Consider the following 19,262-nt stretch of genomic DNA (forward strand, 5'->3'; position numbering starts at 1 on the left):
ATAAACAATTTAAATAGACCAATAACCCCTAAGAAAATAGAAACAGTCATTAAAAATCTCCAAACCAAAAAAAACAAAACAAAAAAACCCAACCCAGGACCAGATGGTTTCAGTGCAGAATTCTACCAGATCTTAAGAGAAGAGAAAATTTAAATTGTTCCACACAATAGCAACAGAAGGAATGTTACCAAACTCCTTCTATGAGGCTACAATTACCCTGATTCCAAAGCCAAACAAAAATACAACAGAGAAAGAGAACTATAGACCAATCTCCCTCAAGAAGATTGACGTAAAAATACTCAATAAAATATTGGCAAACAGACTCTAAGAACACATCAAAACAATTATCCATGATGATCAAGTAGGCTTCATCCCAGGAATGCAAGGGTGGTTCAACATACAAAAGTCTGTCAATGTAATACACCATATAAACAAACTGAAAGTAACAAACCACATGATCATCTCACTAGATGCTAAAAAGGCATTTGACAAAATTCAACACCTGATCATGATAAAGGTCTTGGAGAGATCAGGAATACAGGGAACATACCTAAACTTAATAAAGGCAATTTACAGCAAGACAACAGCCAACATCAAAGTAAATGGAAAGAAACTCAAAGCGATTCCACTAAAATCAGGAAGAAGACAAGGCTGTCTCTTCTCCCCATATTTATTCAATATAGTACTTGAAGTTCTAGCCAGAGCAATAACACAACATATGGAGATCAAGGGGATACAAATTGGAAAGGAAGAAGTCAAGCTTTCACTATTTGCAGAAGATATGATAGTATACATAAATGAACCCAAAAAACTGACCAAGGAACTCATACAGCTTATAAACACCTTCAGCAATGTAGCAGGACACAAGATTAATTCAAAAAAATCAGTAGCCCTCCTATATACAAATGACAAATGGCCTGAGAAAGAAATCAGAGAAACATCACTCCTTACAATAGCCACAAATGATATAAAATACCTTGGGGAAACTGTAACTAAACAAGCAAAGGACCTGTATGACAAGAACTTTAAGTCCCTGAAGAAAGAAATTAAAGAAGATATCAGAAAATGGAAAGATCTCCCATGCTCATGGATAGGTAGGATTAACATAGTAAAAATGGCAATCTTACCAAAAGCAATCTACAGATTCAATGCAATCCCCATCAAAATCCCAACACAATTCTTCACAGACCTGGAAAGGACAATACTCACCTTCATATGGAAAAACAAAAAACTCAGGATAGCCAAAAGAATCCTGTACAATAAAACAACATCTGGAGGCATCACGATCCTATCCCTGACTTCAAGCTCTACTATAGAGCTACAGTAATAAAAACAGCTTGATACTGGCATAAAAACCTACATGTGGACCAATGGAACCAAACTGAAGACCCTGATATTAATCTGCATACCTATGAACATATGATTTTTTACAAAGAAGCCAAAACTATACAATGGAAAAAAGAAAGCATCTTCAACAAATGGTGCTGGCATAACTGGATGTCAACATGTGGAAGACTGCAAAGAGATCCATATCTGTCACCGTGCACAAAACTTAAGTCAAAGATCAAAGACCTCAACATAAATCCAGTTACTCTGAACCTGATAGAAGATAAAGTAGGAAGTAGTCTTTAACCCATTGGCATAGGAGATCACTTCCTAAATATAACACCAGTAGCACAGATACTGAGAGAAACAATTAATAAATGGGACCTCTTGAAACTGAGAAGCTTTAGTAAGGCAAAGGACATGGTCAAGAAGACAAAACAACAACCTACAGAATGGGAAAATATCTTCACCAATCCCACTTCTGACAGAGGGCTCATATCCACAACATATAAAGAACTCAAGAAATTAGACATCAAAATATCCAACAGTCCAAATTAAAAAATGGACTATAGGGGCTGGAGAGATGGCTCAGAGGTTAAGAGCACTGGCTGTTCTTCCAGAGGTCCTGAGTTCAATTCCCAGCAACCACATGGTGGCTCATAACCATCTGTAACGAGATCTGCTGCCCTCTTCTGGCCTGCAGTCATACATGCTGTATACATAATAAATAAATCTTTAAAAAAAAATGGGCTATAGAGCTAAACAGAAAATTCTCACTAGAAGAAGCTCAAATGGCTGAACGACATTTAAGGAATTGCTCAACATCCTTAGTCATCAGGAAAATGCAAATCAAAATGACTCTGAGATACCATCTTACATTTGTCAGAATGGCTAAGATCAAAAACACTGAAGACAGCTTATGTTGGAGAGGATGTGGAGCAAGGGGAACACTCCTCCACTGTTGGTGGGAATGCAAACTTGTACAGTCAGTTTGGAAATCAATATGGCACTTTCTTAGAAAATTGGGAATCAACCTCCCTCAAGACTCAACTATACCACTCTTGGGCATATACCCAAGGAATGCTCAATCATACCACAAGGACACATGCTCAACTATGTTCATAGCAGCATTACTTGTAATAGCCAGAACCTGGAAACAACCTAGATGCCCTTCAACTGAAGAATGGATAAATAAAATGTGGTACGTATACACAATGGAGTACTACTCAGCAGAGAAAAACAATGACATCATGAGGTTTGCAGGCAAATGGATGGAACAGGAAAAAGTCATCCTGAGTGAGGTAACCCAGACTCAGAAAGACAAACACAGTATGTACTCACTCATAAGTTCATACTAGATGTAAAGCAAAGGATAACCAGACTGCAACTCACAACTCTATGGAGGCTACCTAGTAAAGAGGACCTGAGACAGACACAGGGATCACCCAACAACAGAAAAATGGATGAGATCTACATGAACCAACTGGAGGGGGGATTATGGAGGGCAAGGGTTGGGGAAAAGAGAGCTTAGGGAAATGGAAGGTCCCAGCTAGATCAGAAGCAGAGTGGGAGAACTGGGAAGGAGATACCATGATGAATGAGGACCCCAGGGGAATAGGAAGAAGCAGATAGCTAGAGAGGTCCCCAGAAATCTACAAAAATACCTCCACTGTAGACTACTGGCAATGGTCAAGAGAGTGCCTGAGTTGACCTGCTCTGGTGATCGGATGGCTGAACATCCTAGATGTCATAATAGAACTCTCATCCAGTGTCTGATGGAAGCAGATGCAGAGATCCATGAACAAGCCCCAGGTAGAGCTCCAGAAGTCCAATTGGAGAGAGAGAGTGGAGGGATTGTATGAGCAAGTGATATTGACACCATGGTTGGAAAAAGCACAGGGAAAAATAGCCAAACTAGTGGAAACTCATGAACTGTGAACCAATGGCCAAGAAACCCCCATGGAACTGCACCAGGCACTCTGGATAAGTGAGACAGTTGATTAGCTTGAACTGTTTGGGGGGAACCCAGGCAGTGGTGCCAGGACCTGTTCTTGGTGCATAGGCTGGCTTTTTGGAGCCTGGGACCTATGCTGGGACACTTTGCTCAGCCTTGGTGTAGGGAGGAGGGATTGAACCTTCCTTGGCTGAGTCTACCAGGCTGGGCTGACTCCCCAGGGGAGAGCTTGCCTTGGAGGAAGTGGGGATAGGTGGATGGTTTAGCGGGGAGGGCAGGGGGGAAGGAGGAGGGAAGACAGGAGATTCCGTGGATGATATGTGAAATTAAGTTATTTATAAAATAAAAGTACTATAAAAAATGCTTCAGGAGATCAAAATTGACCAACTCTCACAAGCAAAGAAGGATCAAGAGAAACACAATCTGACTACAGTTTATGTCTCCCATTTACAAATTTTCTTCTCTGGGAGGGTGGATCTTTCCCTCTCTCCCTGGCCTGATATCCCCTTCTCTCATCTGCTAAAACCATGCATTTATTATTCCATAGGTACACTTAAGAGAAAAAGTTTCCTCCTTAAAACTCCTCAGCTGCATGTGTACCACTAAAACATATATTTGTTTCCAGCAGAAATTCTTAACATTTAAAGAGTTACAGGTTGTCATCCTCTGGACCACAAAAATGCTGTCTAGCTGGAGGTCTGCACCCCATCCTCCATCCTCCAGCCCACATGAATGTGCTGTCCAGTTCAGCCCTGCATCATGCCCTCTAGCACCTGAGACAGAAAATCCTGCTACACATGTCTTACAGAGCCTGAAACAGCCTGCTCTTCTTGTGTTTCCACTGCATTCCAGCCTTCAAGACCCTCAGCTTCAGACCCATATCAGCAGGAAGTAACCGTGAATGATATCTACAGCCCCATTGTGACTTACCCTTCTTTCAGTGCTGAACTCCCCAGCCCAGGGGCTGGACTGCCCTTAAAAAACGCTCTATTATTAATACTATAAATTCTGCCCATGATCCTGAAATATATATACTATCAGATTTTCTCCTCATGTACTTCTAACAATTGTTCTGTAAGTCTTGCTATGTATACCCTGACACAGATTATTACAGTCCTCCCATAGCTAAATAGGTCAATATTGCCTTGGTTACAAATTTAAATTTTTAGGTCAGTTTCAACTGCAAACTTTGTCCCAACAGGTGCTCATGACTAATTCAAGTAACTCTTTATCTACCAATGCCTCTTTAAAAATACCATTTAACCAAATTAATACCACTAATTAGAGATTGATAGAGTTATGTTCCAAACTAATCATTTCTTTTTGATAAGTCACAATTACAGTATTCGGACACATTTGACCACATTATATCTATCATAATAATAGATTTTTTTTATATTACTCCTCTGCTCCCTTCTTGGAACAGAGATATTCTGATTATATGCAACTACACCTATTAGATGGCTAAACTAATTCTCAGCTTGCCATCTACATTTATTGATTATAAATATTAATTAACCATCTTTTCATTTTTCAAGTCATCTCCAAACTTAAATTTTTCCATGCTTTTTGCTACCCTAGAGAGAATTAAACATTCTCCTTTTTTTACTAAATGAAAAAACTGGAACTGCTACAAGCCATAGGAAAACAAAATGGAATTCAGCTACTATCACAGAAACTACTACATGGAAAGGTCAAGGATTTTTCCGAAGGTCAAGCCATGGCTTAAGAAGTCTTGGTGATGTTTTAGCTCTTGTATATATATTAGCTGGTTCCTACAATGATTTTCTTGTATGCTATGTGTGCTTCCAAGAACTCATAACAGAGCCGGGCGGTGGTGGCGCACGCCTTTAATCCCAGCACTCGGGAGGCAGAGGCAGGCGGATCTCTGTGAGTTCGAGGCCAGCCTGGGCTACCAAATGAGTTCCAGGAGAGGCGCAAAGCTACACAGAGAAACCCTGTCTCGAAAAACCAAAAAAAAAAAAAAAAAAAAAAAAAAAAAAAAAAAAAAGAACTCATAACAGTGTATTTATCTAAATACCTATCAAGCATCCAAGGCCAAACAATCTCCTGAACTAAGTAGAAACAATGCCTGTAGAAACAATGCCTTGTAGAAACAATGCCTGTCTCCTAGGTCAGGTGGATAGCTTCATTTCTTGTGCAATTTAAGCAGAGATACTCCTTTCTTTTTTTTTTAAATATATTTTATTTTATTTTAATGTGCATTTGTGTTTTTGCCATGGGTGTGGGGGTCCCCTGAAACTGGAGTTATAGACAGATGTGAGCTGCCATGTGGGTGCCGGGAATTGAACTCAGGTCCTCTGGAAGAAGAGTCAGCGCTCTTAACTCCTGAGCCATCTCTCCAGCCGGAGACCCTCCTTTCTTATACAACCTCACTAACATTATAGACTCCTAACTTCTTACCTAACCACTTCTAGGAATGTAGATGGAGTATATAATTCCCCTTTCTTTGATATACTAACCAATCATTAGCTCTCAGTTGACCTCTTTTTTTACCACTCTCTTTTTGGGTTGTAAAAGAAAGCCTGATAGTCACTGCTTGAGGTAAATTCTTACCTGACTTTATGATCCTGTAGGAATTCAAGCCTGATGACTTGCTCTGCCAGGGGATTGCTATTGATTGGGTTTATAACTGAATACCTCTGACATGTGGGGAAACTGAGAGGTATAAGGAGACTTAGAGGAAGATTTTGAGGAGAGAACTTGGGGACAAGATGGAAGATGAGAAAGAGCCAGTTAGGGAAGTACTAGATAAGTAAGGATGAGATGAGAAGGACCTAGATGAGGCAGAATTAAGATGAGAGAATTAAGATAGAACTTAGAGGGGACAGTAGATAAATATAGAGAGAAATCAGGCAAGAAAAAAGCAAGGCATGAAATCAGAACTGTAGCTGTGTAGACAGGATTTTATCCCAGAGGAATAAAGTAGACAAAGAAAGAGCTTGGTTTCCTCAGATTCATTTCCCAAAAATAATGTTCACTGTTCATAGCTTCTCTTCTAGGCCCCTGGGAAGAATATTATTAAGGTGGATCCTTAATAATATTTGAGAATAACTTCCTCTATTTTATTGGACCACCATAGCTTAAAGTTGGATTTCAAAAACAACAAAAATTACAGAAAGCCTACAAACTCATGGAAACTGAATAATGCTCAACCAAATCACCAATGGGTCAAGGAGGAAATAAAGAAAGAATTAAAGACTTCCTAGAATTCAATGAAAATGAATAGACAACATACCTAAACTTATGGGACACTATGAAAACAGTGATAAGAGGAAAATTCATAGCATTAAATGCCAACATAAAGAAGCTGTAGAAATCTCACACTAGTGATTTAACAGCACACCTGAAAGCTCTAGAACAAGAAGAAGCAAACTTACCCAGGAGGAATAGATGCCAGCAAATAATCAAATTGAGGGCTGAAATCAATAAAATGGAAACAAAGAGAACAATACAAAGAATCAATGAAACAAAGAGTTTGTTCTTTGAGAAAATCAACAGGACAAGCCCTTGCACAAACTAACCAAAAGGCAAAGAGAGAGCATCCAAATAAACAAAATCAGAAATGAAAAGGGATACATCACAACAGACAATGAGGAAATCCCGAGAATCATTAGGTCATAATTCAAAAACCTCTACTCCACAACACTGGATAATCTAAAAGAAATGGACAATTTTCTCCATAGGTACCATATACCAAAATTACATCAAGACCGGATAAACAATTTAAATAGACCTATAACCCTTAAGGAAATAGAAAAGGTCATTAAAATCTCTCAACCAAAAAAAGCCAAGGATCAGATGGTTTCAGGACAGAATTCTACAAGATTTTCAAAGAAGAGATAATACCAATACTCTTTGAATTGTTCCACACAATAGAAACATAAGGAACACTACCAAACTCTTCTTATGAGGCTACAGTTACCCTGATACCCAAAACACACAAAGATGTAACAAAGAAAGAGAATTGCATACCAATCTCCCTCATGAACATTGATGCAAAAATAATCAACAAAATAGTGGCAAACTGAATCCAAGAACACAGCAAAAAAATTATCCACCCGTGATCAAGTAGGCTTCATTCCAGAGATGCAAGAATGCCACCATATAAACAAACTGAAAGAAAAAAAACACATGATCATTTCATTAGATGCTCAAAAAGTCTTTGACAAAATCCAACACCCCTTCATGACAAAGGTCTTGGGGAGATCAGGAATACGGGGAACATTCCTAAATGTAATTCGGGCAATTTACAGCAAGCTGACAGCCAACATCAAATTAAATGGAGAGAAACTCAAAGCGATTCCACTAAAATCAGGAACAAGACAAGGCTGTCCACTCTCCCCATATTTATTCAATATAGTACTTGAAGTTCTGGCTAGAGCAATAAGACAACAAAAGGAGATCAAGGGGATACAAACAGGAAAGGAAGAAAACTTAGCCTATTTGCAGACGATATGATAGTATGCATGAGTGACCCTGAAATTTCTACCAGGAAACACCCAAAGCTGATAAACACCTTCCCATCTTTCTGTGGGAAGACTGATTAGGTGAGTTGAAGTGGGAGAATCTTAGCAAGTGTCCTTTCCACCTCGCTGTGTTTCTAGGTTGGTTCTCCCTCTTCCTTCCAATCCCCAAATTCCATCAATTTCATCCAGGCAATCACGTGAAGCTGTGGGAATGTGAGACAGGGCAATAGTGATTTTGTGTGTTGAATATCCAGTGTTTCCATGGCTACATCTTTTTCTCAGGGTCTCAGTTTCGGCAGTCATAAATAAATCGTCTCTTGTGGTTGTGATCTAAGTGACAGAAGGCCCAGGCTATTGGTTCTCAATGGACCAGCTCCTCTGCAGAGACCATGGTTTCTGCAGTGGGGTAGGAAAGCAAAAAAGATCCTGTAAGACCCCATTCCCCTCTGCTTGGTGACTATGGGGAACTCACCCTTGACCTTGCAGAAACTCTGTTGGAACTGCACTGCAATTTAAGACATGCCCCCTTCTCTGCCTCCACAGAGATCATATCTGCATATGTCCTGAGGGTTATCTCAGGCTCACCTTCACAAGTATATCCCTCCACTAATACCTTGCGTGTCTAAGCCCATCATGGACACATCCTGGAGGATGAAAACTGGTAAAATACCAGGTTTGAAATTTTGCACCAGACCCCGTCCCCTGTCCTTTTCTCTCTCCCATTTTTATTTAGTAGCCATGTTACAGTGGTTTCACTTTTTGGATACCATGTGTCTCCCAACATCCCTTATGTATCAATGCCGTCCTCAACTCTTTACTCTTTGTTGTGAATATCTGGGGCTCAAACCTCACTACTCTGCTCAAGAGTGATTATAATGCTAACATTGACCACGGTGGTATGGTATTTATGATGTGGCTGGCCCTGTATTTGTATCTGGTTTCATTTACATTATGTGTCTGTCATATAGAAATTATTTCCATTCAGATGATGAAAAACTGGAGCTTAAAGTGGTTTTTAAAAAGTACTTAAATCTGTATGGTTAATCAGAGATAGACCTGGCTACCTGGCTTCAAGGCTAACACTAGTGGTAGGAATAATTATGGCTAACATTTTTTTCTTCCTGTTTGTGTGGTATTTTGCCAAAAAAAAAAAGGTTACTTGATTAAAATATTCAGTCTTTAAAAACTACTATGATGCAGGTGAAGGATATGATATAACCTAGTATCCTAGCATCAGAGGCTGAGGCAGGAGGATTGTGAATTTGAGGCAAGTCTGCATTATATAATGAGACCCTTGCCCCCCTAAAAGTTCTCCCAAGCTAGTGAAAGGAGAAAACTAAAGATGAGGATGAAGATAAACAAAACAGAGACTAGAGTAACTGCAAAGAAAGCTGATGCACCAAAAGTTGGTTCTTCAAAAATGATTAACAACATTAGCAACCTTTTCCCAGATTAACTTTGAAAAAAGGAGATGGATATTACTAAAATTTGAGACCTCACCATCCATTCTCAAGAATATGAAGAATTTCAAGAGTACTCAGTAGTTATATGCTAACTGTTGAGTGGCCTAGATGCAATGGCCAAATTCCTACAAACTGGGATTCTTTAGAGATGGAATTGTGAAAGAAACAAAATTGAATAGCTGTATAACCAATAAGATTGAATCAACAAAAATTTGACAAAATTTCACAGACTTTGATGATAAAAACACTGAAATATGATAGAAGTCCAGCTTACTATAACAAAGGAAACATGGAAACCCACAGACAACATTATATTAAATGGGGAGATTGACTCTCTAAGATCAGGAAGAACACAGGATGCTGCTGTGACCACTTCTGTTCAAGAGACTCTTAGGAGTGCTACACAGAACCATTAGGCAAGACAATGAAATGAAGGTGCCCAATTATGAGGTGCTAAAAATATCTGTAGATGACAGGAACTCGTTCTTAGAAAATCCTTAACATTCTACAGAAAGTTCTCAGAATTACAGGAGCAAAACTAGTAAATTGGTTGGCTAATGAAATGAACATGCCCAAGTGAGCTGTATTTCTGTATACTACTATTGACCATGAACAATTAGATTTTCGTTTTTCCTGGCAGTAGTGGAACTTCAACCTAGGGCCTCGTGCATGCCCGGCAAGTGTTCAGCCCCTGAGCAAAAGTCCCAGCCTTAACAGTGAACAATTGGAAAGGAAATTAAGAAAGTATTTATTTATGAGAGCACCAAAAAGAATAAAATACTTAGAATTAACTCCACCAAGGAGATAAAAGACTTGCACTCAGCAAACTACCAAATAAGAGATGATGAAAGAAGACAAGAAATGACAGCCATTGGGGTTGATGGGTTGGAAGACTTAATCTCATTATCACTGTTGTTCTGCAGTACTTGGATTGAACCCAGGGCTTTGTGCACGGTAAGCAATGCACTACCACTGAACTGTACTCTAAGCTCTGCCTTCTAATTTTTATTTAGAAACAGGATGTCACTAAACTAATCAGGCTGGCCTTGAATTGGCTGTGGTAGGCACTTTTAGAACTTGATACTCTTGCCTCATCTTCTTGAGTGACTGGATTTAAAGGCATGAGCCAGCTGGCCTGAAAGACTTTTTTTAATAGATGACAATATCCGTGAATGTTGTCTATCAGTTCTATGCACATCAGATCAAAACCCCAGTGGCATTTTGGACAGAAATAGAATAGTCCGTTCTAGCTGTCCTAAACTCACTATATAGATCAGGCTGGCCTCAGTTTCCAAGAGATCCACCTGTCTCTGCTCCCAAGAGCTGCGGTTAGAGGCAAGCACCAGCATACCTGGCTTTAAGAGTATCTTGAAAAAGAAAAAGGATTAAAATTGCAGGACATTCTGCATGATTTCGTAATTTTAGTACAAAGCTGCAACAATCAAAATAGTCTACTGCTGACATAAAGGCAGGCATACAGATCGGTGAAATAGAATTGGAAAGCCCAGAATTGCTCATGCACACTGGCCATGATTAAATTAAAGATTAGTTGATATGATCAATACGTGTGTTTATGTGGCACAGTTTTGCATATATATTATAATGTGTGTCAGATCTGAGCAGTAGGCATATCCACCATTTCATCTGTCACTTTTTCTGTTTGTTACAAACATTCATTTCTGATGGCTCTTTTGAATTACTTGGTGTGAAACAGAGTTGCCCTATTGAGTTACAGAACTTGGAAGGCATTCTTGCTGTCCATCTGACCTTCTGTGACCAGATGAGTTTTGATCAGGCTGCTAAGATTGTTCAAGGATGGAGGAATAATCAGTTAAACAAGGGATGTTGGGAAAATGGGATATCCAGGTAAAAGAATGAAGTTAAGCCTTCACCTAACAACATTTAAAAATCAACTCTACATGAATCAAATACCTAAAATGGATCAGAGCTGAAAGTCATCAGATTTTTAGGAGACAGGATGAAAGCACCTTGAAATTGGATTTCAAATGTCTTTGTTATGATGCCAGATGCATCTTATGGGCCTTTTGGCTGCTTATATGTCTCTGCAGAACATGCATGTTTGGTACCTGAGGAGGACAGAAGAGGGTGTTGAATTCCTTGGAACTTAGTTACAGACAGTAATAAGCTGCCATGTGGGTGCTGGGAATTGAACGCCTGTCCTTTGGAAGAGCTGCTAGGGCTCTTAAGTATTGAGCTATCTCTCCAGTCCCATATGTATATTTGGTTTATGGAACTGGAGAGATAGCTCAATAGTTACATATCAAACACACACACACACACACACACACACACACACACACACACACACATACTACTACTACTACTACTACTACTACTACTACTACTACTACTACACACCACAAATAAACAGTTATCAGAAAAAAAGTCTTGTGCAAGGAGGTCATGCTGCAAATGTGAGCATGAAAATAAGAAACTCAGTATATGGGCCACCAAGATGGCTCAGTTGGTAAGCTGCCTGCCATACTGCCTCCCGGTACCTATCCCCAACTGCCACAAAGAAAAAAAATGCAGAAGAAATGACTGGTCACATGATTGGAGGCCCATGAACTGTAGACTAATGACTATGGAGCCCCCATGGGACTGGACTAGGCCCTCTGGATACAGAAGACAGTCGTTTGGCTTGAACTGTTTGGGTGGCACCCAGGCAGGGGGATCGGGATCCATCCCTTGTGCATGGGCAGGCTTTTGGGTTGCAGTGCCTGTGGAGTGATGCTTGTGCAGCCTTGGTACAGTGGGAAGGGGCTTGGACCTGCCTAGGCCCAGTGTGCTGGGCTCTGTTGACTCCCCATGGGAGACCTTGATTTGGGGGATGTGCTGGGAGGGGGAGAAAGGAGGAGGTGGGTTCTGTGGGTGGTATGTAGAGTGAGCAGAAAATTTCTCAATAAAGAAAAATGAAAAAAAGAAAAAGAAAAAGAAAAATGCACAAACAAATGTGGGCCAGTGAAATGGCTGTAGTGGGTAGCTATTCCAGCTTTGATCTTGAAGTTCCAACCCCCATTGAGGCTTTGGTAACTATCACGCCTACAAGGCAGGGCCAAGGGAGGACCCTGAAGACCCGAGATCCAGATGGACCAGCTCTCTCTGTTCTTGGACCCTGGAAGGTGGAGGTTGACTGAGCAGAGCCCCAGAGAACACCGCTGGACTGTGATACACCTTTCCCAGACCCTGCAACCTACCTATCCCTTCATTTGTAAGTTACACCATTAATAAACTTTCCTTTTAACTACGTGGAGTGGCCTTAAAAATTTCAACAATAAATGGCTTAGCAGATAATGGGCTTGCTCACCCACCTGAGTTCAATCCCCTGTCCATGGAGAACTAGCTCCCACAAATTGTCCTCTGACATCCACACTAGGTGTGGAACACCTACACAAAATAATAAACAAGCAAACGTAGTAAGAAACTCAATACAGGTCCTTTCTATCTATGGATTTTATATTTGTGGATCGAAACCTTGGAAACAAACTTCTTGGAAAAGTATCTCTACAGCGAAAAATGTGTTGTTTCATCCTATCACTGTCCTGTACTCAAAACAATAAGACTAGTGTCTATGTAGTATTCATATTAGATATAGAAAATAATCTAAAGATAATCTGAATGTGTGGAAGGACATATAGAGTAACATGAATATTTTACTAGATCCTGAGGGTGGAATGTGTGTCTGACTCAGACCCTAAACTCTTAATCACTTTGCATTTCTGTCTGCTATATTGACCAATCTATTGTTCTTATTATTGACCAGGTCTCACAATGTAATCTGGGTTGGTCTTGTACTTCTTTTTTTTTAAGAGATTTTTCTATTCATTTTACATACCAACCATAGATTCCCCTGTCCTCCTTCCTCCCGCCCCCCAGCCTTCCTTCTCATAAGACCCCCGATTTCCACCTTCTCCAAAGGAAGGTCTCCCATGGGGAGTAAGCAGAGCCTGGTCCATTCAGTTGAGTGACCTTGTACTTCTATGCCTTCTGCTTCGTGCTCTCACTCTTTTGAGACAGGGTCTCACTATGTAGCTCTGGCTAACCTGAAACTGGCTACAAAGACCAGGGTGGTTGGGAACTCATAGAGATCCAACTGTCTCTGCCTCTGGTGTGCTGGGGGTTAAAGGCATGCAGCACTATGCTCACCTTGCTTGGTGTGTTATCATGAGATTAACATGCATCCATCACCAAGCTGGCTGTATTTGTATCTTGAACCATTTTTTTTCTCCTTGTGACTTTGACCATTCTGTACTCTGTTGATAAAGAAACTGTCCCACCCCCAACACTATGGAGTAAGAATGGAGCAGAGATCACTCACCTTTTATGTTCAGAGTGATGCGGTCACTCCTCTTGTTAACCAATCCCTTGGTTACCTCACACTGATAGTCCCCTGAATTCTCACTCCTGGCAGGGTCTATTTGGAGGGTACTGTTGTTCGGGGACAGCATCATCTTATTTGTGATTCTCAGACGCTGAGAGTTGAAGAGCCAATGGATGGAGATCCCCGTGTCATTTGACAAGCAGGTCAGGAATATAGACATCAGGTCTTTGACTGTGGTGTTGGTGACTTGGATGGAGGGTGGAGTCACTGGCTCTGTGGATAAACAGTGGGGGGAAGAGCTGAGAGTCCTTCACCCTCAGAGATCTCATCCAGCTCACAGGGCCCATAGAATGAAGTGGCCCTCTGCAAGATCACATGTTTGGGTTCAAGATATGTTCTGTAAGGAGAGAGCTGAATCTTACTCCTACCAAGATCACCCACAGTGACCATAACTCAGGGTATTTGTGTAGATTCCACACTGCATGCCTCCTCAGCCCACATGTCCAGAAATCTGATGGTTGGTGGTATATATTTCCCAAAGTTTTTTGTGGGAATCCTTGCTCACACTTTCTGTGAGTGTGAATAGTCAGGTCCCTATTTATGAAATAGCCCAATTGAATCACCAATGGGTCAAGGAAGAAATAAAGAAAGAAATTAAAGATTTCCTAGAATTCAATGAAAACAAATGTACAACATACCGAAACTTATGGGACACTATGAAAGCAGTGCTAAGAGGAAAATTCATAGCTCTAAATTCCCACATAAAGAAGTTGGAGAAATCTCACACTAGTGACTTAACAGCACAACTGAAAGCCCTAGAACAAGAAGAAGCAAACTCACCCAGGAGAAACACACACCAGGAAATAATCAAATTAAGAACTGAAATCAAAGAATCAATGAAACAAAGAGTTGGTTCTATGAGAAAATCACAAGATAGATAAGCCCTTATCTAGACTAACCAAAAGGCAGAGAGAGAGAGAGAGCATCCAAATTAACAAAATCAGAAATGAAAAGGGAGATATAACAACAGACAACGAGGAAATCCAGAGAATCATCAGGTCATACTTCAAAAACCTTTACTCCACAAAATTGGAAAATCTTAAAGAAATGGTTGATTTTCTGGATAGGTATCACATACCAAAGTTGAGTAAGACCAGATAAACTATTTAAATAGACCAATAACCCCTAAGGAAATAGAAATAGTCATTAAAAGTCTCCCAACCAAAAAAAAGCCAAGGACCAGATGGTTTAACTGCAGAATTCTACCAGACTTTCAAAGAAGAGCTAATACCAATACTCTTCAAATTGTTCCACACAATAGAAACAGAAGGAACATTACCAAACTCTTTTTACGAGGCTACAGTCACCCTGATACCCAAACCACACAAAGATGCAACAAAGAAAGGAATTACAGACCAATCTCCCTCATGAACATTGATGCAAAAACACTCAATAAAATAACTGAATCCAGGAACACATCAAAAAAAGTATCCACCATTACCAAGTAGGCTTAGTCCCAGGGATGCAAGGATGGTTCAACATATGAAAATCAGTCAATGTAATACACCATATAAACAAACTCAAAGAAAAAAACCACATGATCATCTCATTGGATGCTGAAAAAGCCTTTGACAAAATCCAACACTCCTTTATGATAAAGGTTCTAGAGAGATCAGGAATACAGGGAACATACCTAAACTTGATAAAGGCAATTTACAGCAAGCTGACAGCCAACATCAAGTTAAATGGAGAGAAACTCAAAGCTATTCTACTAAAATCAGGAACAAGACAAGACTGTCCACTCTCCCCATACTTATTCAACATAGTACTTGAAGTTCTAGCTAGAGCAATAAGACAACAAAAGGAGATCAAGGGGATACAAATTGCAAAGGAAGAAGTCTAACTTTCACTATTTGCAGACGATATGATAGTATACATTAATGACCCCAAAAATTCTACCAGGAAACACCTACAACTGATAAACTCCTTCAGTAAGGTGGCAGGATACAAGATTAACTCGAAAAAATCAGTAGCTCTCCTATATTGAAATGATAAATGTGCTGAGAAAGAAATCAGGGAAACACCACACTTTACAATAGCCACAAATCATATAAAGTACCATGGGGGTAACTCTAAGCAAGTGAAAGACCTACATGATAAGAACTTTAAGTCTCTGAAGAAAGAAATCAAAGAAGATATCAGAAAATGGAAATATCTCCCATGCTCATGGATAGGAAGAATTAACATAGTAAAAATGGCAATCTTACCAAAAACAATCTACAGATTCAGTGCAATTTCCATCAAAATCCCAACACAATTCTTCACAGATCTGGAAAGAACAATACTCAACTTTATATTGAAAAACAAAAAACCTAGGATAGCTAAAAGAATCCTGTACAATAAAACAGCCTCTGGAGGCATCATGATCCCTGACCTCCAGCTCTACTATAGAGCTATAGTAATAAAAACAACTTGGTACCATCATAAAAACTGACACATGGAGCAATGAAATCAAATTGAAGACCCTGAAATTAATCCACACACCTATGAACATGACTTTTGACAAAGAAGCCAAAACTACACAATGGAAAAAAGAAAGCAACTTCAACAAATGGTGCTGGCATAACTGGATGTCAACGTGCAGAAAATTGCAAATAGATCCATATCTGTTGCCATGCACACAACTCAAGTCCAAGTGGATCAAAGACCTCAACATAAATCCAGTTACACTGAACTTGATGGAAGAGAAAGTAGGAAGTAGTCTTGAACTCATTGGCACCAGAGATCACTTCCTAAATATAACACCAGTAGCACAGACTCTGAGAGCAACAATTAATAAATGGGACCTCCTGAAACTGAGAAGCTTTTGTAGAGCAAAAGACACAGTCAAGAAGACAAAACAACAGGCTACAGAATGGGAAAAGATCTTCACCAACCCCACATCTGACAGAGGGCTGATATCCCAAATATATAAAGAATCCAAAAAGCTAGACATCAAAATACTGAATAATCCAATTAAGAATGGTCTATAGAGCTAAACAGAGAATTCTCAACAGAAGAAGCTCAAATGGCTGAAAGACATTTAAGGAATTGCTCAACATCCTTAGTCATCAGGGAAATGCAAATCAAAATGACTCTGAGACACCATCTTACACCTGTCAGAATGGCTAAGATCAAAAACACTGAAGACAGCTTATGTTGGAGAGGATGTGGAGCAAGGGGAACACTCCTCCACTGTTGGTGGGAATGCAAACTTGTACAGCCACTCTGGAAATCAGTATAGTGGTTTCTCAGAAAATTGGGAATAAGTCCTCCTCAAGACCTAGGTATACCACTCTTGAGCAAATACCCAAGGAATGCTCAATCTTACCACAAGAACACATGCTCAACTATGTTCATAGCAGCCTTATTCATAATAACAAGAACCTGGAAACAGCCTAGATGCCCCTCAACTGAAGAATGAATAAAGAAAATGTAGCACATATACACAATGGAGTACTACTCAGCAGAGAAAAACAATGACATCATGGGGTTTGCAGGCAAATGAATGGAACTTGTAAATATCATCCTAAGTGATATTTTCACCCAGACTCAGAAGGATAAACATAGTATGTACTCACTCATAAGTAGATACTAGATGAAGGGCAAAGGGTAACCAGACTACAACCCACAGCTCCAGAGAAGCTAGCTAACAAGTAGGAACCCTAAGAGAGACACTCAGATAGCCCAGCAAAGAAGAAATAGATGGAATCTACTGTCAGTCTGACCAACAGGTAGGGTGGCAGCAGGACCAGTCCAGCTGGTCTCTCCCTGGGGCTGAGCAGGATGATGAATGTCAACGGCCCAGACCCCCCATTCTACCAGAGAGAAACACACTGGACTGGGAGTCTTGTCGAAGCAGAAACTCTTGCTTTATTGCATCAGGAGTGAACTTAAATAGGTTGGGGTCACACGGGGGATGGGGTGAGGATAGCGGGCCAATGAGATGATGCCATCTCAGCAGTTACTAGGCAGAGGTGATTCTAGGTTGAGTAGTGCTGAGTCACTCTTGTGAGGAAGTCATGTCCCAGGACAGGTCACCAAACTTGAGCTAGGCTCAGGAAGTTACACTGGGCCTCACACCTGGGCCTTATGGGGCCCACCACCTCCCCCTTTTGTTTTGTAAGACATGGCCCCTGTCTTAGGTCATCCCCCACTTGGAGATCTTACCCGTCATTGAGTACCATGTACAGTAAATTGGGGGGGTGGGGCTGCTCCATGACCTTCTTAGGGCGTCTCAGCCCACCTGAGAGCTTGCCCATCATTGGTCAAGTGAAGAGCAGAAGAAGGGCACTCATAGGAGGATACCCAGCCATGGGAGGTACCAGATTTCTGAGTGGTCAATCTTTGTTGGCATACCTCAACCTGATTTATCTTAATTGCCTCTAACCTCTGGTGGATAAATTGTATGAACTTATTGAACACACAAGGCCCAATGGTGAGAAGGGGAATAAGGAGAAGAAAGGGTTCAAGAAGGGGAAGTAGGTAGAGTAAGAATCCATGAAGGCCTGTCCATCAGAGTGGCCAAAACAGGGTTCAGATCCCTACTGGGTGCCTTCCAAGGCAGAACCAAAAGTATCCCAATGGCCAATGCCATTTTTGGTGGCAAGCCAGTAGGTCTTATTATCAGTCTTTTAAATGCATTCATGCACCGTGGTGTAGCAGGTGGCATGCATGGATCGGTAAAAGGAGGTGCAGGGGCCCAGGTTTGCTATTTACCATGGGTATGATTTTAGGCTTTAGCATACATACGCACTTGGACCCAGAAACCTGGGACCCAGAGGTATCAACGAAATTATAGGCAATTTTAGCACCACAATCTGACTGACTGATGGGAGACCCGCTTATGTATGAAATTTCAAATGTTCCCCCATTGCAGTCACAGGGCTTCCCCATCATCTTGTTTAGGAGGGCTCTGGCATCATGTGGGTTACCAAATCCTCCATCATTGGGCTGGGCAATTAACATCAGCATCAGGACAAGCAACAGCATCTGCAGCTTTAGTCGTTTCTTGAGGAGAAGCAAAAAGACTATCCTCCGGGGTGGAACACTCCCTGTAGCCATCATTATCACTGTCCCCTTTTGGGGGTAAATATTTGAGGTCTCTGGCCAGTACCCAGATGGGTCTCTTTTCATTTTGAGGAAAGACATATCTAAACCCTCTTCCTGCAGTGAGGAGTGGGTCTGGCCCTCTCCAGGCCCCAGTTAAAGGGTCCCTCCACTTGACCCAGATGGTACTGTAGGTAACAGATGAGGACCAATGTTTTTGAAAAGGAGACAAATATTTATCTTCCTTAGAAAAAATTAAAATATTTAAGGTTAATAATGCCTTTCTTAGTTGATCATGTGGGGGTAGAGACTCCACCTTTTGTTTTTGTAATTGGGACTTAAGTGTTTGGTTGAATCTTTCCACGATGGCCTGACCCCTAGGATTATAGGGGATGCCAGTAGAATGAGAAACTTTCCAGGTGTGTGGGAAATTTATAAAGGCTTTGCCAATAAAGCATGGGCCATTATCTGTTTTGATTTGGCTAGGTAAACCAAAGGTGGCAAAGCATTGAAGCGTATGGCTAATAGCATGTTTTTGGATTTTTCCCCCCAGCATGGGCTGATGCCCAACAGGCACGGGAGAAAGTATCTACAGAAAG

The 19,262-nt window shown here is 40.7% G+C and overlaps 1 protein-coding gene across 1 annotated transcript in view; it reads right to left on the reverse strand.

Moving 5' to 3' along the window:
• The window catches only part of LOC128124087 (carcinoembryonic antigen-related cell adhesion molecule 21-like), an 82,972-nt gene extending 64,294 nt beyond the window's left edge, over positions 1–18,678 (reverse strand). Inside the window, exons 1-2 of the mRNA XM_052760315.1 lie at positions 18,549–18,678; positions 13,573–13,848 (exon numbers count right to left, since the gene is read on the reverse strand). Of these exons, the coding sequence (XP_052616275.1) occupies positions 13,573–13,848; positions 18,549–18,678 (406 nt within the window). The remainder of the gene's footprint in view (positions 1–13,572; positions 13,849–18,548) is intronic.
• Between the last annotated feature and the right edge of the window lie 584 nt (positions 18,679–19,262).

This window comes from Peromyscus californicus, unplaced genomic scaffold, assembly GCF_007827085.1.
Source record: "Peromyscus californicus insignis strain IS unplaced genomic scaffold, ASM782708v3 Scaffold_4__1_contigs__length_199733344, whole genome shotgun sequence".
Taxonomy (NCBI): Eukaryota; Metazoa; Chordata; class Mammalia; order Rodentia; family Cricetidae; genus Peromyscus; species Peromyscus californicus.